General features: G+C 41.0%; 1 protein-coding gene across 1 annotated transcript; it reads left to right on the forward strand.

The window, feature by feature from the left end:
* Positions 1 to 3,322: 3,322 nt before the first annotated feature.
* On the forward strand, positions 3,323 to 5,918 carry sf3b5 (splicing factor 3b, subunit 5). The gene is made up of 2 exons (XM_064950321.1): positions 3,323 to 3,433; positions 5,449 to 5,918. The coding sequence occupies exon 2, from the start codon at positions 5,463 to 5,465 to the stop codon at positions 5,721 to 5,723; it is 261 nt and encodes an 86-aa protein (XP_064806393.1). The 5' UTR covers positions 3,323 to 3,433; positions 5,449 to 5,462; the 3' UTR covers positions 5,724 to 5,918.
* The last annotated feature ends 16,915 nt before the right edge of the window (positions 5,919 to 22,833 follow it).

Genomic DNA, 22,833 nt, shown 5'->3' on the forward strand with positions numbered 1-22,833 from the left:
TCTCACATTGCCCTTACATTGTATTACGGGGCTATATCAGTCAACACTTGAACTCTCACGCCCAACTAGGAGAGGTAGGCTACTGAAGTTGAAGTAGTAAATTCTGAGTGTGTGAAAAATGCAGAAAAATATGTGTTTTTAATACAATAGGTAGGCTAACGCAGAAAGAGGACCCTTTCAAAATAACGTGTGAGACAACAAAATATTTTCATCCCAAAGTTGCCTCTCTGACCGCCCACTCCCACCTGCAGCATGAAAAATGCAGATCGCACCACAATGATCTCTGTCAGACCCGCAGGCATCCTGCAGGAATGCAGCCCTCTAGTGCAGTCAGTACACAACACTATGCTCACTGTTTCTTAGCAGGATCAGATGGTGACAGGGGTCCCAGTAGGGTCAGACAGCCAGGGAAGACCAGTCTACAGAGTGAATTTTGAAGTGTATTCAGTGAATGATACAAAGTTCCATCTTGAATTGATGGGTAGACCTATAGTAGCTACAGGAAAGTAGCTTAAAGCTATAGTCTGGGATCTGGGAGTAATGGTCATTTAAATGATTGAACCATTGATTATATTATTTGATAAAATAATGTATAAACGTACACCAAGGTAATTCTTTGTCATGCCTCATTTTAGGTGAGCGGGGTAACAGGGGTCTCAGCAGAGTCAGGCAGCCAGGGAAGACCAGTCCATGACAGAGGTGAGGTGAATTTTTGCAGAGACAACACTTTTTCTCTCTATCCAGCAAACACTGGACAATGCTATTTTATTAAGGCAGTCTGACAAACCTTCAAAGTTGATTTCTAAATGTTATCAAGAGTTGATAGAGGCTTTTCTCAATTAAAAATTGTAAAACAAAAATGTGAGGAAGACCTGGGAGATGCTATTGATGATGTGTTATTAAATGTTATTATTCTGCTGGATGTTTGAAGCACAAAAGGGGACATATTTGCATATGTTGTGCTCTTGGGAAGGTTGGCTAAATTCTGGCAGAGTATGTTCTTTTATCTCAGCATATCTACAGATTCTTCCTTCTCCGTTTTTGTTTCCTTGGAAATATTGATACTGGAGACTGTTATCAGAAGAAACTGTGTAACCTAGCATTTCTAGTGGCTAATAAATGCATTGCCATTAATTGGAAGGTTGGTTATCCTCCCACAATGTATGGAAGAAATGTCAAATTATGTACAGAATCACTAGATTTGTTTTAAGATTAAGGGTATACTGTGCAACTTTCATAAGGTCTGGAGGCCTTATATGGAATACTGAATGACAAAGGGAGTCTGTATTGAAAACATGCCCACGGTAGGAGAGATTTAGGCAATCCCTATCTGCTGGGCTGCTCAGCCCTGGCCCTGGGGGTCTGCTGTACTGTTGTCACTCTGGCCTTGGCCTAACACACCTAAAAGCGATAATTAATGTTTCACTAAGATCCTAAAGCTGAGTGGGGTGTGTTGGGTTGGGGTGCTACAGGGCCATGGACCCCTAGGGGCAGGACAGGGTGACCCAGCTATTTTGTGTGCAAGTAAAAAAAGCTCTACAGTACTATTATGCCTATGATATGAATTACAGTATTTGGAGGGTGTACTGTTTCTGTGTGTTAATGTGTAGGTGTGTGTGTGTTTTCATTCAACTTTTGTTTTCCAAACCTTTCCATTGAGACATAAAAAAAGGAAGTTGTTTTAGGGAGAGAGTTGAGTTATTGACGAGACTGGTGGGGATCAGGCGTGTAGGCGGCTTGGGTTGGCTGGGTGGTCTGGCTGAAATTTGATATAGAGAATAGAGACAATCAAAAGTTGTCTTTGTATTTTATTTGTAAGAGTTGTTCATTCATTAGGCTATTGGTTAAAGGTGCAACACAATATTGATTATTGAATTATCATGGATCTAGTTCAGTCTTATCAATCACTTAAACATATTTAATAATCTCTTACCTAGCTTAATGACTGTGGGCATTTTTGCTTCCTTTTGTTGTTCTAAATACAGACGGCTAGAAGGGCTGTCATATTAGAGTTATATTAGATTGTGTAGAAATGCAGGAAATCTGCTTTAGATGCCCACAAAAACGTGATGACCCCCAGACCCCCTGCCCAGTTATGTCCCGCTTTGCAAATAGCACTGCTGGGTGATTTAAAACGTCATAGTCAATCGATCAATAATATAATTATACTCTTAGCAAACATGTTTGTTTTTTATTTACAATATGTAGAATCTATGAGAATAGAAAGGTTCAGAACTTTTGTGAAACATCACAGCACAGTTTAAAAAATATATGGGAAATATACATCAAAACTGGAAGGGGTTCAGAGACAGATGGAGAGGGGTTGAGTGGAGCTGAAGGATGTGACTAAAAACAAACAAAATATAAATATTGTAAAATATACTGTGTCCGTAAATTGTATATAGTATGTGTGTAAGCTGGAAGTAGAAGCATAAGTGTTGTTCTCCATTAGTTTACTGCAATTAGGGGAGGGATGGTAGGGTTAGGGGAAAATAATAAAGGAAAACATATATTTTAAAATATATATGGATGATTGCAAATGATGCAGACAATTACATTGATGGAAGCTGCAATCTATCTGCAATATTAAAGCTGATCTACCACCCCCCCCCCCCTCCATCCCCATAAAAAAATATATATAATTGAATCACACCGGCTGTCTGAAAGGTAAACCTTATGTTACTGTGATAACTATTGAAGAAACAGTTCCCTCTGTCAGATGAGTTATCATCATAAATATCAACGTTGGAGCTTTTTGCATCAATATTCATTACATATAGATGGCTATGGCAGCATACCATTTTCGCATTAGGTTCCCACAGTTTACAGTAGATTAGCGCCCAATTGACCTTCCTCTATTGGCTTGTAAACAGTTAGGTATCAGAGACATTTTACGGACAGTGGACAATTAGATGGACTAGAAAAGGGAGAACTTTGCACTTGATGAAATATGAATTAGGATTAAATACAGACCAGCACAAATCAATACTACTTATGGATACTCCCTGTTCAATGAAATAAGATATTGGTTCACATTCACAAGGACGTTTTAAAATTCGTTTTTGTAATATCTAGGCTTGTATGTGATTAGATATTATATTACATTCTATATTACAACTGTATCATTTTTACACCATTACAATATGTATCATTGTTATGCAATACACGCAATTGGATTGATTTCAATCAATGTTCAATTGAACAAATTAATGCGTGCATCGAAACAATAATGATCACGTTAGTACAACTAAATGGTGGTCATGAATTACATACGAATAGATGAACTCTATGGGGCTGGCTTTGTTTCCCACCAGACATTATTCTATGTTACACGTACAGGACGTTCCGATACCTTTCCGTTTCCTCGGCGAATGACTCCGACCTGAAATAATCAACGTCGTCGTACACATTTGAACAAAGGTCTTGGTTCTGAGTAAGAAACCTTATAGCAGATTCTAATCAAACTGAATACAGAAGCTAAAGATATTTGCTTATTTTCGAAAACGATTGCTAACTTGGAATAATGCTTAGCTAACATTAGCTAGCTTCACTCGCCGGAGTTTAAACAATAGGCCTCATTTTAATTTCAAATAATATTTTAAAACTTGTTAGAGTTAACTACTTGTTACTCACTAATCGGTGTGATTAAAAAGTCGCCCGTGTTTAAACGGCACAACGTGAAATCATGTGGCAATGTGATCCTATTGGTTCTAGGCTTAGCTTGCTAGCACTACTAGTATCTAGTAAACAACCAGGATTTCTAGGGGTATGTTACTAGGCTGGACATTTACATTTTTAACAAAGCTTTTTTCTGATAACGATTTCATTGCATCCGCCGTGGGGCCCAGTTTTATAATATGACCATATTTCCCATCTGTTTGCCGTCGTTTTGAAGTAATCACGAAAAAGCAGGCCTTATTTTATGGCATTTTCATCCTCTATTAGTTACATTGAGCACCAACTCGCCTTCCGAACGTTCTATTCCCAGTTTAGTGTTCTTATTCCACAATGCCTGACTCGCTATTGTTAACAATGAGACGGCTCACGTTGTTTATAGTTAAAATGTAAACAACGAAATGACTCGATGAACTCGGCATGTCTGTCTAATTCTCCAACTATCTCGCAATGTGTATATTTGGATTGTTTAAATCAGACGCCATTTTAATCTCGAGAATCTCCTCTTTATAATTATGTAAATAATTTTTTCCCTACTTTCGAGTTTCCCCCCTCTGTTTCGTCCGACGAATATATTGTAGTGGTAAAATAAAAAGGGATACATTTGTACCATTTAGGCGAAATGAAATTCTAAGCATCACTCCAGTCAAAACAGGCTCTGTGATAGGTCGTTACCATTCATCTGCTATGGACTCGCGCTAGTGTTCCACGTTAGCCAACGTTCTTTTGCCGTTTTTCAGCCTTGGGTAAATTTTGTCTCGTTCTATTGTCCAGCCTAATGTTAATGCCAAAGCAGTCTCAATGACTTAACAAGCTAACTAACTTTCCTAAATGTTCAGAAATAACGTTTATACTTTTGGAATATAACGTTAACTAATCTTGAAATGGGCATTCTCATTGACTAAACAACCAAAAACACATAAGTTGATATTTCGTAATGTACCAGAAAATTAATAGTTAACGTTAGTTATTTCTAGTTGTTCAGCCTCATTAATCCTGCTTTGGTCTGTAAACCTATTGCCAGGTTTGCCGGCTTCGTGGCCTAGCTAATAGCAATAGCTTGGTGATTAGGTTTGCCTCTTCCATTGAAATATTCGTTAACTATCATGCCTGGTTGTTGGTTGTCATTATTATGTCATTGGAAATTTCAGACAATATCCACAGGAAAGTTATTTCATCGACTTCAAAACGTGTGTCTGTGCGTGGCTCTGACGGTTTGTTGATCACATGTGCATTTAGCACATGGGGATGTGTGAAACCCATAAAGTGTCCCCAGTTGCATCGTCCGATAGTTTTTCGCGTGCCGCGACTAATATGACGATTCAGGAGGGCGGTCACTTATGCTAGCAAGGCAGAGGTCCTGGGTCCGAGCTTGACGTGAGCCAACTCAGGAGGAACCGGTACTCTACTCTAACCCACAATGTAGGCGAAATGCATGTAATGTATGCGTACTAGTAGAGCTCATGCAGGGGTTTACATGTTTTTTTTTTCTTCTTGCATGTCAGGTGATATAAATCAATGGCAGTAAAAGTTTAATAATACTTTCCGGTGAATATTTTGTTACATTTCCAAAGACATAATGCCAGATTGACAACCAGCGGAGTATGTTCAAATGACAGTTTATTCAACATTCTGGCTATACAATGCACATTACAAATATTTCCCGAACTAATCAGCAAGCTATTGCTAAAAGGTCAGGACACCAGCAATTGCCAGGTAACATTGGCCAACTAATAGCTACATGCACTGACACTATTTTCCTTCCTTGTGTAGACATTTGCCTGAAGATGACAGACCGCTACAACATTCACAGCCAGTTGGAGCATCTTCAATCTAAATACATTGGAACAGGCCATGCGGACACCAGCAAGTGGGAATGGTTGGTGAACCAACATCGGGACTCGTACTGTTCATATATGGGTCACTTTGACCTACTGAATTACTTCTCTGTTGCTGAGAACGAGAGCAAAGCCCGCGTGCGTTTCAATCTCATGGAGAAGATGCTGCAGCCCTGTGGCCCACCTTCGGACAAACCTGACGATGCTTAGTCTAAGGAGTTCAACTGGCAGGAATTAGACAATGTAGTTTTACTGTTTGGCTATCCATCATGTTGATTAGAATTCATGTTTGAGATGCATGAAATGGAAGCAATGTTGACAAAACAATGCATCAGTTTTCCTTTTTCCTCCACCCATTTTATATTTGCCTTAAGAATTTGCATTGAAAATAAACATTGAAAAGAACTGGTTGTGGTCTCGTGTTATTTGTCTTCAAAGAATTGTCTACTTGCCCGACCGCCATCTTGTCCTTACAAATGCCAGTGAGCATTGAGAATGATCATTTTAGAATGTTCTGTATATTGCACCCTTATAAGAGCTTGTTGTCAATCACTTCAACAGTTATCTAAACATTTACTCAATGATTTTGATTAAATTAATTCCCAGTACTGGATAGTAATGAGTGCAGACCTGGGTGGAATATGTCAATACTTGAGGTGCACATTATTTATCTTGCCTGGCATGAGGAGTTTGGGATTATTTGAGTTTATTTGCAATTTGAAAAAGTACATATACAGACAGGACATGCATTAAAAAAGTCCATAAGTTACTTCCATTGTGTTCCTTTTGGCAGGTGTCTTAAAGGGCATGGTTGAATAATTATATAATCACAGACAAAAGTGGTCCTACAAAAGTCAGACTCGCTACTGAGCTCCCATGAGCCTATGGTTCAGTCATCAGCCAGCCATATTCTTTTTAAAAGAATGCTTTATTGCTTTGAGTTGTGGCTGTGTTCCCCTCTACTGAGCGGGTATACAGGAAGGAGTTTGAAACAATATCAGAGTCTGGCACTGGTATTAGACAGGTGAACATCTCTAATATAATAATTAGATAGGTAGGTATCTGGGGGTGGAGTCAGTAATTCTGTGGACCAGACCCAGTTGAATTTGTACAACCATTTCCTCCAGAGATGTAGGCATGAGTGGACACAAACACACAAACCCACCCACTAAGATTGAGCAAAAACAAAATGTATACATTTTTTTTTAATACTCCCTGTTTACTGTGCTCTCAGTTTGAGGGGAACATATGGAGGTACATGGCCCAGATTTATACAGTCCTAGTTACACACAAGATGCCAGTGGTTTGGCTTCAGTATTGTGTAGGCCTATTTGGGAGACAATTTGTCTTAGTTTCTCTATGTAGGCCGTGGTCACAATGTAGAAAATTCACCCTGTTTATTCTTGGTTATTCCATTTCAGATATTGTCCACTGAACTGGGCCTGTAATGGTTATGTTGGCCTTGGTTCTGATTGAAAAGATGCACCCCATTATCTTGTCTACCCACACACAATAAGCCTTATCATTCAAATGCCCACACAGAACCATGACTTTGACTACTTGTGCCTATGACAGAAGTAGAAAGACATTTCATTATGTGAGCGGAAGAGAGGACATGATGATTCAACGTTGAATAGAGAGCGAGCGAGAGATTACGTCATCGTGCCCACACTGCTGGGGAAGTCTCCTGTGAAGTGTGTGTGTGTGTGTGTGTGTGTGTGTGTGTGTGTGTGTGTGTGTGTGTGTGTGTGTGTGTGTGTGTGTGTGTGTGTGTGTGTGTGTGTGTGTGTGTGTGTGTGTGTGTGTGTGTGTGTGTGTGTGTGTGTGTGTGTGTTTGTGGGTGTGGGTGTGGGTGTGTGTGGGTGTGTGTGAGAGAGAGAGAGAGAGTCAGTCTTTGACTACTTGTGCCTATGACAGAAGTAGAAAGACATTTCATTATGTGAGCGGAAGAGAGGACATGATGATTCAACGTTGAATAGAGAGCGAGCGAGAGATTACGTCATCGTGCCCACACTGCTGGGGAAGTCTCCTGTGAAGTGTGTGTGTGTGTGTGTGTGTGTGTGTGTGTGTGTGTGTGTGTGTGTGTGTGTGTGTGTGTGTGTGTGTGTGTGTGTGTGTGTGTGTGTGTGTGTGTGTGTGTGTGTGTTTGTGGGTGTGGGTGTGGGTGTGTGTGGGTGTGTGTGAGAGAGAGAGAGAGAGTCAGTCAGTCAGTCAATTAATTAATTGGCAGGAACATCACCTAGCCGGGGTAAGTCCTCACCGGCTGTCCCCACAGTTTGAATCATGGATGTGGCGATGCTATTTCTGCTGTGTCAGGGCTGAGGACATTGGGAGGCTGCAGAATTTTGTCTCCCACTGGGCTCCCATGGCCAGATTTGATTATTGTTAATGTTTTCCATTTTCCCAAGCTTGGAAAGATGTATACAATAAAGCAAAGTAAATAGTGGGAGCAAGATCATGCGATATCACTATAAACTATTCTTCAATAAATAAAATAAAATTGTATTTGTCACATGCGCCGAATACAACAGGTGTAAACCTTAGTGAAATGCTTACTTACAAGCCCTTAACCAACAAAGCAGTTTTAAGAAGTAAAAAAATAAAAGAGCAGCAGTAAAATAACAGTAGCGAGGTTATATACAGTGGGTACTGGTTATTCGAGGTAATTGAGTTAATATGTACTCTAGGTAGTGTTAAAGTGGCAATTCATAGATAATAAACATAGTGGCAGCAGCGTAAAGGTGTGGGGGGGACAATGCAAATAGTCTTGGTAGCCATTTGATTAGCTGTTCAGGAGTCTTATGGCTTGGTGGTAGAAGCCGTTAAAAAGATTTTTGGACCTAGACTTGTAGCCTCCGGCACAGGTTGCCGTGGGTTAGCAGAGAGAACAGTCTATGACTAGGGTGGCTTCGGACCTTCCTCTGACACCGCCTGGTATAGAGGTCCTGAATGGCAGGATGCTTGGCCCCAGTGATGTACTGGGCCGTACGCACTACTCTCTGTAGTGCCTTGCGGTCGGAGGCCGAGCAGTTTTCATACCAGGCAGTGATGCAACCAGTCAGGATGCTCTCGATGGTGCAGCTGTAGAACATTTTGAGGATCTGAGGACCCATGCCAAATCTTTTCAGTCTCCTGAGGGGGAATAGGCTTTGTCGTGCCCTCTTCACAACTGTCTTGGTTTGTTTGGACCATGAACGTTTGGTGATGTGGTCACCAAGGAACTTGCAGCTCTCAACCTGCTTCACTACAGCTCCATCGATGAGAATGGGGGCATGCTCTGTCCTCCTTTTCTTGTTGTCCACAATCATCATCTCTGTCTTGATCATGTTGAGGGAGAGGTTGTTAACCTGGCACCACACGGCCAGGTCTTTGACGACTTCCCCTATAGGCTGTCTCTTTGTTGTCGGTGATCATGCCTACCACTGTTGTGGTAGGTGGAGTGATGGAGTTGTGCCAGGCCATGCAGTCATGAGTGAACAGGGAGTACAGGAGGTGACTGTGTTGAAGATCAGATGTTGTTACCTACCCTTACCACCAGGAAGTCCAGGATCCAGTTGCAGAGGGAGTTGTTTCGTCGCAGGGTCCTTAGCTTAGTGATGAGCTTTGAGGGCACTATGGTGTTAAACGCTGAGCTGTTGTCAATTAATAGCATTCTCACATAGGTGTTCCTTTTGTCCAGGTGGGAAAGGGCAGTGTGGAGTGCAATAGAGATTGCATCATCTGTGGATCTTTTGGGGCGGTATGCAAATTGGAGTGGGTCTAGGGATTCTGGGATAATGGTGTTGATGTGAGCCATGACCAGCCTTTCAAAGCACTTCATGGCTACAGACGTGAGTGCTACAGGTCGGGTAGTCATTTAGGCACCCTACCTTAGTGTTCTTTGGCACAGGGACTATGGTGGTCTGCTTGAAACATGTTGGTATTACAGACTCAACCAAGGACAGGTTGAAAATGTCAGTAAAGACCCTTGCCAGTTGGTCGGCACATCCTGGTAATCCGTTTGGCCCTGTAGCCTTGTAAATGTTGACCTGTTTAAAGGTCTTACTGACATCTGCTACGGAGAGCGTGATACAGTCGTCCAGAACAGCTGATACTCTTACACATGCTTCAGTGTTGCTTGCCTCGAAGCAAGCATAGAATTTATTTAGCTCGTGTTATACATACTGTATGAGTCTTCCTATAAATAGTGGGGCCAATGTGTGACATTGTGGATGTGATATTTAAAAATAAACAAAAAAAATATTTTTATGCAGTTCCACATGTGTACTTAGAGGAAAATGCAAATTGGCCTGTAACTCCACTTACAACAACATAGGACTATACAAACTTTCAGAACTGTCAGAAACCATGTAAGAGAAGCTCTTATGACCGCACGTGGTTTGACCACAACAGATTGGCGCAACAGGACAAGTCAATTGAAGTGGTGGGAAACAATCGAGTGGCCACATCTCACAAAAACGGATCAAAAATGAAATTACGGATAATTATAAGGGAGCAGGAGAACTTAGACATCGGCTAGAATAATTACAAGGACTTTTCATGTACCAAATTGAGGAAATGTCTGAATTTCAAGGCAGGCCTATTCCAGTACTTGAATTTCTGAACATCAAATTAAATTTGGCTACTACAAACCCCTTTGCAGTGTAACATGGAAACCGAAATGTATTTATCATGTTTTATTACCAGATCATATTATGAAGAAGCCCACTAGGCTATGTCATTATATCCAGAACAGTGGTGATTTTAGCATGTAAATCTTGGTGAGGCAAACTCCCCCACATTTTCTTTATGCATGCCACCAAAGCCACAACACTCAACAATACATTAATTGTGCTATATGGTGACAAACGGTGCCCACAAACTGTTAGGGCCTACATAAAGCTGTCCCAACAGCAAAGATTTCTTACCAGCACCATGGAGTAAATCCTTACTACTGCTACACCTGGCTATCAGCGGAGCCTTGTCTGGGAGCGAAACAGTTAATTCAACCTCATTTACTGCCTTTAAAAAACATGGCTGACTTACTTAAACATACAGTGGGCTCCAAAATTACTGGCACCCCTGACTGGCAATGCACAAACAATACTTTAAAAATATAAACAATATAATTATAGAGATAAACTCAAAATACCAACATGTGAGAAATACTGTACTTTATTAATGTTTCAATGGAACCAACCAAAATCATTCAATTATACATATTACATTTAAGTCATTTAGCAGACGCTCTTGTCCAGAGCGACTTACAAATTGGTGAATACACCTTCTGACATCCAGTGGAACAGCCACTTTACAATAGTGCATCTAAATCATTAAGGGGGGGGGTGAGAAGGATTACTTATCCTATCCTAGGTATTCCTTGAAGAGGTGGGGTTTCAGGTGTCTCCGGAAGGTGGTGATTGACTCCGCTGTCCTGGCGTCGTGAGGGAGTTTGTTCCACCATTGGGGGGCCAGAGCAGCGAACAGTTTTGACTGGGCTGAGCGGGAACTGTACTTCCTCAGTGGTAGGGGGGCGAGCAGGCCAGAGGTGGATGAACGCAGTGCCCTTGCTTGGGTGTAGGGCCTGATCAGAGCCTGGAGGTACTGCGGTGCCGTTCCCCTCACAGCTCCGTAGGCAAGCACCATGGTCTTGTAGCGGATGCGAGCTTCAACTGGAAGCCAGTGGAGAGAGCGGAGGAGCGGGGTGACATGAGAGAACTTGGGAAGGTTGAACACCAGACGGGCTGCGGCGTTCTGGATGAGTTGTAGGGGTTTAATGGCGCAGGCAGGGAGCCCAGCCAACAGCGAGTTGCAGTAATCCAGACGGGAGATGACAAGTGCCTGGATTAGGACCTGCGCCGCTTCCTGTGTGAGGCAGGGTCGTACTCTGCGGATGTTGTAGAGCATGAACCTACAGGAACGGGCCACCGCCATGATGTTGGTTGAGAACGACAGGGTGTTGTCCAGGATCACGCCAAGGTTCTTAGCGCTCTGGGAGGAGGACACAATGGAGTTGTCAACCGTGATGGCGAGATCATGGAACGGGCAGTCCTTCCCCGGGAGGAAGAGCAGCTCCGTCTTGCCGAGGTTCAGCTTGAGGTGGTGATCCGTCATCCACACTGATATGTCTGCCAGACATGCAGAGATGCGATTCGCCACCTGGTCGTCAGAAGGGGGAAAGGAGAAGATTAATTGTGTGTCGTCTGCATAGCAATGATAGGAGAGACCATGTGAGGTTATGACAGAGCCAAGTGACTTGGTGTATAGCGAGAATAGGAGAGGGCCTAGAACAGAGCCCTGGGGGACACCAGTGGAGCCCTCAGTGACACCAGTTATTTAATACAAAATAAATTTAATCAAAATCAAGGTTTCATATTTATTGGCACTCCTCATTTAGTACTTAGTGCAACCACCTCTGGCAAGGATAACAGCCTGGTCTTTTCCTGTAATGTTTGACAAGGTTAAGGAACACATTTGGAGAGATTTTGGACCATTCCTCTATGCAGATCCTTTCAAGATCCTTCACATTCTTGGGTTTGCGCTTATCAACTGCCCTCTTCCACTCAGCCCACAGGTTTTTGATTGGATTGAGGTCTGGCGACTGAGATGGCCATGGCAGAACATTGATTTTGTTGTCACAGAACCATTTCTGTGTGGATCTTGAGGTATGTTTCAGGTCATTGTCTTTTTGGAAAGACCACCTACGGCCAAGTCCCAGCATTCTGTTAGAGGCAACCAGATTGTCAGCCAAAATTGCCTGATACTTGGTAGAATTCATTATGCCATCAATCTTAACCAGTGCCCCTGGACCTCTGGAATTAAAACAGCCCCAAAACATCACTGACCCCCCTCCATATTTCACCGTGGGTATGAGGTGCTTCTCCTTGTATGCATCTCTGTTTCGACGCCAAACATGCCGATGCTGTATCTGACCAAAACGTTCAATTTGGTCTCATCTGACCAGAGCACCTTCTTCCAGTCATAATTTAAATGATGTTTGGCAAACTCCAAGCGCTTGTGTCTGTGTCTTGGGGTCAGAAAGGGCTTTCTTCTGGCAACCCTTCGAAAAAGCCTGTGGATGTGGAGGTGGCGTCTGATGGTGCTTTTTGAAACCTGGTGACCCCAAGACGCCACAAAGGCCTGCAATTCTTTCACAGTGATTCTTGGGGATTTTGTTGCTTCTCTCACCATCCTTCTCCCTATCCTGGGGGGCAAAATGCATTTGCCTCCTCTACCCGTGAGGTTTTCAACTGTTCCATATCTTTTGAATTTTCTAATAATTGCCCTGACAGTGCTCAGTGGTATATTCAATCGTTTGTGGATCTTCTTGTAGCCATTATCAGATTTATGAAAGTCTTTGACCATCTGTCTCTTTTGAACTGCTAGTTCTTTTGTTTTCTTCTTGGTGTTGGATGACAGCGGGATATTGCATGTGTGTTACCTCATTTCTATACCCTAGTGAAACAGGAAGTGATGTAATGGCTCAATATAGTTCCTTAAGACTTAGCTAAACTTAAATAAGTGGAATTTAATTTGTGGTTTAATTTTGGTAGATGTTATTTCCAATAATATTTAAAGAGTGCCATTAATTGTGAAACCTTGATTTGGATGACAATGATTTTTAATTAAATCAATAAATTATTTTGGTTGGTTCCATTGAAATATTAATAAAGTACGGTATTTCTCACATGTTGGTATTTTGTATTTATCTCTATAATTATATTGTTTATATTTGTTTAAGAATTGTTTGTGCATTGCCAGTAATTTTGGAGACCATTGTATGTGGTTTCTACTGACAATTGAGATTAACAAACTATGGCATGAGTGGATGACGAGCGGATGAGACAATCCGTTATTTAGATTAAGACATTAATGAGCGATCTAAGACAGATGTAGTCAATATAACTATTTGTTCAGCACTTTTGAAATATACAGCGACAGAATTCGGAACATGGGCTGGTCTTACAGTTTTTTCCCTGTACACCAAGTCAGAACCGTAGGCTAAATTATAAGGTGGAAAGGGACCAAATTATTAGGGTAAGGCACATGGGCTACTAACAGCTTACTACACTACATAAACTTAGTATTACTTTCTCAGCTACAGTATACATATCTCCCTGGCATATTACGTCATTCATACAGCAATTTACAATACATTTTTGGACTCACTTTGTTGTGCTGTGCTCACTTGAACAGGAAGGTGGCGCGGCAGTCCTCCTTGTAGGCACATTTTGTCATCAAACTTTGGTCTGGTGTTCTCTGGATTTATGGTGTATTCAAGACAACTGGGAACTCGGGCAAAATAACAAGGTTGATCATAACGTCAGTTATCTTCAGGTTGGAGCTATAGAAAGAGGCAGAGTTTCCGAGTTGGATGACCGTTCAAAACACATTTTACCAGTCGGAGCTCGTTTTTTCCCCCCAGAGTTCCCAGTTGTCTTGAACTCACTGAAGTCTGCGATTTCCCAGTTCGGAGTTTCCAGTTGTATTGAACGCGGCAGAAGTTATGCTGGATTTACAGCATGATTATTGTTGAATGTTTATCCTTTTAAGCTTAGATAAGAGACCCTTAAACCCAGACTTAGACCACACACACACTCCACTGAATAGCAGGCTAGTGATTTGCTTTGCAATGCTTGCCGTTAGCCACTGATTCCTTCCAAACCACTCATTGTTGAATTTGCGATTTCCAACTTGTGTAAAGTTTATGTCCAATGGCCGATGAGCACCGATACTTTTTTATCTATAATTTCTCTTCATATTATTGAAAAGGATTTGCCAGTATATTGTTAATGTGATTCATGATGACTGCTTGTCTAGATTGCTAGCTAAGATTTTGAAAGTATGATGTTGACATGATCAGTCCAATCAAAGCTATGGTAGATATAACGTGATTTGACGTCATTTTATCTGTGGACAATGACCTTGAGCCTTCTTGGATGGGCACTTGTAATGTACTAACTCTCTGACAGCACCCAAAGAATTTTCAAACTCTACCTGTAGATTTTGCAGTGACGTAGTCTCCCCATGAGTGACAGAACACTGAGCCAATCACGGCGCAACAAGAGAATATTACCAACCCCTACACTCCGTATTTTCCACCGGCTACCCCACCACCACAGAAAGCACTGAACTTGGCTGAAATGCCTGTATTTTGGAGCTGCCTTACTCAAGAAGGCAAAAGATAAACCATGTTTGACTGCAGCTTTATTAACTCTGTTTTTTTACATTGTTTACAAACTGATATGTGACACATTAATGTCAAAATAACATGCAAAACAGGTGGGGCTCTGCTCAAAACATACGAAGACATGAACTCATTACCTTGATGCTTCCTCTGTTAAATCTAACGACTCCCTGCTGTAAATCAAGCAGACTACCACAGATGAGCAACATCAATTTGCTAGGGATATTAGATCCATCATCAATCCAGTCACAACTGTCTTCACCGGTTTAACGAATGAGACACAAATATTCTGGACATTCCTCGCAAACACCTTTTTTTTCAGCACTTGGGCTGTTGGCGCATTTTTATTTATATTTTTTATTTAACCTTTATTTAACGAGGCAAGTCAGATAAGAACAAATTCTTATTTACAAATTACTTGTCCCGAAGCCAAAGCCTAGCGTCATGTCTGGAGGAAACCTGGCACCATCCCTATGATGAAGCATGGTAGTGCCAGCATCATGCTGTGGGGATGTTTTTCAGTGGCAGGGACTGGGAGACTAGTCATGCTTGAGCAAATTTCAGAGAGATCATTGATTAAAACATGCTCAGGACCTCAAACACCTTCCAACAGGACAACAACCCTAAGCACATAGCCAAGACAACGCAGGAGTGGCTTCGGGACAAGTCTCTGAATGTGCTTGGGTGGCCCAGCCAGAGCCTGGACATCTCTGGAGGGAACTGAAAATAGCTGTGCTGCTATGCTCCCCTCCAACCTAACAGAGCTTGAGAGGATCTGCAGAAAGGAATGGGAGAAACTCCCCAAATACAGGTGTGCCAAGCCTGTAGCGTTTACCAAAGAAAACCCAAGGCTGTAATCACAGCCAAAGGTGCTTCAACACAGTACTGAGTAAAGGGTCTGAACATTTATGTTAATGTCATATTTCAGTTAATTTTTAAATATTTGTTTTGCAAAAATCCTAAACAGTTTTATCTTTGTCATTATGGGTTATTGTGTGTAGATTAATGAGGGGGGAAAAACTATTTAAAACATTTTAGAATAAGGCTGTAATGTCACCAAATGTGGAAAAAGTCAATGGGTCTGAATACTTTCCAAATGTACTATATCAATTAATGAAATGCAAATACATCACCCCCATATGTATTTGGACAGTGATTCTAAAATTCAAAATGTGGCTCTATACTCCAGTATTTTGGATTTGAGATCTACGTTTCACATGACAGTACAGGATGTCAGCTTTTTTAAGGGTATTTTAATACAGTTTAGAAATGAAAGTACTTTATGTATCTATTTGTCCGCCCCAGTTGAAGAAGTCATAAGTATTTGGACACATTTTTTTGTATTTGGTGCCATATTCCTTATACACAATGACTATATCAAGCTTGTGTGACTCTACAAGCCTGTAGTCATTGTGTGCAAGGAATGTGGGACTAAACTTGACTACTTTAATACACTAATTGAATTTGTCCAAATACTTACAAGTTCTTTAAAGTGTGGGACTAGATACATAAAGTGCTTTCATTTCTAAATGATGACTAGATTGAGCTCTATTCCACATCAAGTAACTCAGTCAAACAGTAAAATCGAATTTAAAAAAAGATACAACTACACGTTATGGAACAGCGTAGACTGTGAAGAGACATGCACACACACACAGCTTTGCAAACACATGCTAACACATGCAATCTACACACACAAAAAAAGTTATTTTGCTGTATTATTGATTTTGTATTGTAGATATGTTATGGTAGAGTAGCAATATAGTAGTGTAATAATGTGTTGTGTTATGTATTGTTTTAGTGTATTTAATTGTTTATAGACCCAAGGAAAAGTAGCTTGTGCCTTGTGGCAGCTAATGGGGATCCAGAATAAAATCCAAATACAAAAAAAAACATAAAATACCCATAAATAAATGATGACATTCTGTACTGTTGCCTAATATGACATCTATCAAATCTAAAATGGAGTACTGTATAGAGCCACATATATATATATATATATATATATATATATATATACAGTGCCTTGCGAAAGTATTCGGGCCCCCTTGAACTTTACGACCTTTTGCCACATTTCAGGCTTCAAACATAAAGATATAAAACTGTATTTTTTTGTGAAGAATCAACAACTAGTGGGACACAATCATGAAGTGGAACGACATTTATTGGATATTTCAAACTTTTTTAACAAATCAAAAACTGAAAAATTGGGCGTGCAAAATTATTCAGCCCCTTTACTTTCAGTGCAGCAAACTCTCTCCAGAAGTTCAGTGAGGATCTCTGAATGATCCAATGTTGACCTAAATGACTAATGATGATAAATACAATCCACCTGTGTGTAATCAAGTCTCCGTATAAATGCACCTGCACTGTGATAGTCTCAGAGGTCCGTTAAAAGCGCAGAGAGCATCATGAAGAACAAGGAACACACCAGGCAGGTCCGAGATACTGTTGTGAAGAAGTTTAAAGCTGGATTTGGATACAAAAAGATTTCCCAAGCTTTAAACATCCCAAGGAGCACTGTGCAAGCGATAATATTGAAATGGAAGGAGTATCAGACCACTGCAAATCTACCAAGACCTGGCCGTCCCTCTAAACTTTCAGCTCATACAAGGAGAAGACTGATCAGAGATGCAGCCAAGAGGCCCATGATCACTCTGGATGAACTACAGAGATCTACAGCTGAGGTGGGAGACTCTGTCCATAGGACAACAATCAGTCGTATATTGCACAAATCTGGCCATTATGGAAGAGTGGCAAGAAGAAAGCCATTTCTTAAAGATATCCATAAAAAGTGTTGTTTAAAGTTTGCCACAAGCCACCTGGGAGACCCACCAAACATGTGGAAGAATGAAACTAAAATTGAACTTTTTGGCAACAATGCGAAACGTTATGTTTGGCGTAAAAGCAACACAGCTCATCACCCTGAACTCACCATCCCCACTGTCAAACATGGTGGTGGCAGCATCATGGTTTGGGCCTGGTTTTCTTCAGCAGGGACAGGGAAGATGGTTAAAATTGATGGGAAGATGGATGGAGCCAAATACAGGACCATTCTGGAAGACAACCTGATGGAGTCTGCAAAAGACCTGAGACTGGGACGGAGATTTGTCTTCCAACAAGACAATGATCCAAAACATAAAGCAAAATCTACAATGGAATGGTTCAAAAATAAACATATCCAGGTGTTAGAATGACCAAGTCAAAGTCCAGACCTGAATCCAATTGAGAATCTGTGGAAAGAACTGAAAACTGCTGTTCACAAATGCTCTCCATCCAACCTCACTGAGCTCGAGCTGTTTTGCAAGGAGGAATGGGAAAAAATTTCAGTCTCTCGATGTGCAAAACTGATAGAGACATACCCCAAGCGACTTACAGCTGTAATCGCAGCAAAAGGTGGCGCTACAAAGTATTAACTTAAGGGGGCTGAATAATTTTGCACGCCCAATTTTTCGATTTTTGATTTGTTAAAAAAGTTTGAAATATCCAATAAATGTCGTTCCACTTCATGATTGTGTCCCACTATTTCTTGATTCTTCACAAAAGTACAGTTTTATATCTTTATGTTTGAAGCTTGAAATGTGGCAAAAGGTCGCAAAGTTCAAGGGGGCCGAATACTTTCGCAAGGCACTGTATATATATACACACAGTGGTGAGAACAAGTATATGATACACTGCCGATTTTGCAGGTTTCCTACTTACAAAGCATGTAGAGGTCTGTAATTTTATCATAGGTACACTTCAACTGTGAGTGATGGAATCTAAAACAAAAATCCAGAAAATCACATTGTATGATTTTTAAGTAATTTATTTGCATTTTATTGCATGACATAAGTATTTGATACATCAGAAAAACAGAACTTAATATTTGTTACAGAAACCTTTGTTTGCAATTGCAGAGATCATACGTTTCCTGTAGTTCTTGACCAGGTTTGCACACACTGCAGCAGGGATTTTGGCCCACTCCTCCATACAGACCTTCTCCAGATCCTTCAGGTTTCGAGGCTGTTGCTGGGCAACACATACTTTCAGCTCCCTCCAAAGATTTTCTATTGGGTTCAGGTCTGGAGACTGGCTAGGCCACTCCAGGACCTTGAGATGCTTCTTACGGAGCGACTCCTTAGTTGCCCTGGCTGTGTGTTTCAGGTCATTGTCATGCTGGAAGACCCAGCCACGACCCATCTTCAATGCTCTTACTGAGGGAAGGAGGTTGTTGGCCAAGAACTCGCGATACATGGCCCCATCCACCCTCCCCTCAATACGGTGCAGTCGTCCTGCCCCTTTGCAGAAAAGCATCCCCAAAGAATGATGTTTCCACCTTCATGCTTCACGGTTGGGATGGTGTTCTTGGGGTTGTACTCATCCTTCTTCTTCCTCGAAACACAGCGAGTGGAGTTTAGATCAAAAGGCTCTATTTTTGTCTCATCAGACCACATGACCTTCTCCCATTCCTCCTCTGGATCATCCAGATGGTCATTGGCAAACTTCAGACGGGCCTGGACATGCACTGGCTTGAGCAGGGGGACCTTGCCTGTGCTTTAATCCATGACAACGTAGTGTGTTACTAATGGTTTTCTTTGAGACTGTGGTCCCAGCTCTCTTCAGGTCATTGACCAGGTCCTGCTGTGTAGTTCTGGGCTGATCCCTCACCTTCCTCATGATCATTGTTGCCCCACAAGGTGAGATCTTGCATGGAGCCACAGACCGAGGGTGATTGACCGTCATCTTGACCTTCTTCCATTTTCTAATAATTGCGCCAACAGTTGTTGCCTTCTCACCAAGCTGCTTGCCTATTGTCCTGTAGCCCATTCCAGCCTTGTGCAGGTCTACAATTTTATCCTTGATGTCCTTACACAGCTCTCTGGTCTTGGCCATTGTGGAGAGGTTGGAGTCTGTTTGATTGAGTGTGTGGACAGGTGTCTTTTATACAGGTAACAAGTTCAAACAGGTGCAGTTAATACAGGTAATGAGTGGAGAACAGGAGGGCTTCTTAAAGAAAAACTAACAGGTCTGTGAGAGCTGGAATTCTTACTGGTTGGTAGGTGATCAAATACTTAATGTCATGCAATAAAATGCAAATTAATTACTTAAAAATCATACAATGTGATTTTCTGGACTTTTTTCTCACGGTTGAAGTGTACCTATGATAAAAATTACAGCCCTCTACATGCTTTGTAAGTGGGAAAACCTGCAAAATCGGCAGTGTATCAAATACTTGTTCTCCCCATATATAATTATAAAAATATATCTTCACTGTCCAAATATGTATGGAGGGGAGTGTATAATAATAATAATATATCAATATAACCTTATTTAATTTATGAGTAGTGGACCTGGACTCATAGTGTTGCACAGAGTGGATGTTCATAGATGTAACAGGAAATATACTTTTCAATTGAGTAAAGATGTGTGTGTATTCTTCTACATATTAATCTGTAGTTAAACGCCCACAGAATGGAAGCATTCATTCACACTAATTCACAGTGATGACTCAGATATAACCCTGAGTGATTTGCCTGTGTCTTGTCTCCAGGTCAAAAATGTAACATCATGCTGTCTGTAATTATACTGCTGGGTCTTATGTTGACATTGTCAATTAATTGTCTGTTTAAATGGATTGAATGCATTGTGTCATGAACTTCTGTGCAATTTATTCATTTATTTAACCATTCAAACCACATCTGAACCGTATTGTGCTTGGCTCAGATATTTACTTTCACATATTTCTTTAGATACAGTGAGCTCCAAAACTATTGGGACCGTGACACGTTTTGTTGTTTTGGCTCTGTACTCCAGCACTTTGGTTTGGAAAAGATACAATGACTATGAGGTTAAAGTGTAGACTGTCAGCTTTAATGTGAAGGTATTTTCATCCACCTTGGGTGAACGAGTTGGGACATTGCTTACATCCGCTATGACAGGCTCATTTTCCACCCTCCCTCCCAAAAGCCTGGACGGGAAGAAAACCAAGCCTATGGGTTCGTTGGTTCAACCCCGCAGCGCGCACGCACGCACGCACACACACACACACACACACACACACACACACACACACACACACACACACACACACACACACACACACACACACACACACACACACACACACACACACAAACTGATTATGGACTGCTGAATGTATATATTTCTTTTCTTGCTTTGTTTGCCCTTTTCCAAGTCTATCTCTGATAAGCTACTCAGGAAAGGCCTGAAAATAGTACATATTAATATATTTAGCCTTAGAAATAAGATTAATGTAATCTATAATTTGCTAACATCAGATAACATTCATATATTAGCAATTGTTTTCATTTGATGATAAAGCAGTAGCAATACAAGGTTATAAAATCTATAGAATAAACGGGAATCTGTATGGGTGAGGTGTGGCTGTATATATTCAGAGCCATATCCCTGTAATGCTTAAAGAACATCGTATGTCAAGTGTTGTGGTTGCAGGTTCACTTGGCACATCGAAAGCCTTTTCTTTTGGGGTGTTGCTATAGGCACCAAGTGATAAGTCAGTATCTAAATAATATGAGTGAAATGCTTGATATTGTATTTGATGTAAACCCAGAGGTCTACTTTTTTGGGGACCTGAATATTGACTGGTTTTCATCAACTTGTCTGTAATCAAGTGCCTGTAATTTGGTTCAGGTTAATAATCAACCTACCAGGGTGTTTACAAACATTACAGGAACAAGATCTTGCACATGTATTGATCACTTAGATGGAAAGCTACTGTGGATGGTAGCTGACACTATAGCCACTCCTATCTGTCATAATTATCTTTAATCTGAGCCTAGAGGAAAGTCTTTGTCCTCAGGGCTGGAGAGAAGCCAAAGTCATTCCGCTACCCAAGAAGCAGCCTTTACTGGTTCTAACAGCAGACCTATCAGCTTGCTGCCAGCTCTTAGCACACTGTTGACATTTTTTTCTTCTTGAACAAATACAATGCTATTTCTCTGTCAATAAATTAACAGACTTTCAGCATGCTTATGTTCCTCAATGACATACATGACCGATGACTGCTTGAAAGAAATTGATAAGAAGATTTAGGGAGCTGTACTGTTTGATTTCAGTGCAGCCTTTGATATTATTGACAATAACCTGTTGTTGAGAAAACGTATGTGTTAAGGCTTTTCAACCTCTGCCATATCGTGGATTCAGAGCGACACAAGAAGCACTTTAATCTCACTGTATCCCTCTGTTCTCTAAACTCATAAGGAAGTAATAGAAAACATTCAAATGGATAAATCCCAGGTTCACAAAGAGGAACATCCATCTGGGAGAAAAACAGATTGAACACTGCCTTTTGTGAATTATTTATAGATCAAGATGGAATACAAACCTAGGCAGTGTACCAGATAGGGAAAGTCATCCTGCAAGTGAAATCACATTTTCCAGGTGCATGACATCTACAAGACAGACTGAGGGCAGATTGAGCAAACGTGTCATCATTTAGTCAGAGCCTTAGCTAGGATGAGCCGCTTCACTTAACCCGTTCACAGAGGCACTTTCATTACACACATGCCGCCGAAGCCTCTGCAGATAGCTGGAAGGCTGGTATGGCAGATGAGCTGTGAAAAATTGGGTTATCAATTTATCCTTTAATGTACTTTGGTAGCAGTCTATGACCAATTAAAGTGACATGCAGTCTACGAGGAGCACAAAGAGGACATGTGGTTCATTTAGCAACCTTTAAAAAGCATTTACCTGCCACAATACAGTAACTTAAACTTGTATAGTGGTATTTAGTAGGGGAACAATACTTGATTTATCGTGAAAGCCATTTGCAACCTGTTCAGAGCAGTATATCACAACCCTTATAATAGGTTCAGCTATCCTAGTCTGAAATGACATTGCTACCAACAACATCTATTAATATTCAAGTTGGATTTGTATCGACTGATTTTAATTTCTCCTTAAAATATGCATTTTTCCATTTGATTCATTTCACTTCATTGCAGTCGTTAAATTAATTCAAATTAAAAGGTCAATTGGAAAGCACAGAAATAATTTTCATGGCAGTCCTGAGGGATTTGTCATACGTTGGTGTGTACACTGATTGTCCAAAACATTAGGAACACCTGCTCTTTCCATGACATAGACTGACCAGGTGAAAGCTATAATCCCTTATTGATGTAATTTGTTAAA

The sequence above is a fragment of the Oncorhynchus masou genome, chromosome 31 (assembly GCF_036934945.1).
Source record: "Oncorhynchus masou masou isolate Uvic2021 chromosome 31, UVic_Omas_1.1, whole genome shotgun sequence".
NCBI lineage: Eukaryota > Metazoa > Chordata > Actinopteri > Salmoniformes > Salmonidae > Oncorhynchus > Oncorhynchus masou.

What these genes read in the sequence shown, in the direction of transcription:
- sf3b5 (XM_064950321.1), top strand. Translation starts at nt 5,463, where the DNA reads ATGACAGACCGCTACAACATTCACAGCCAGTTGGAGCATCTTCAATCT.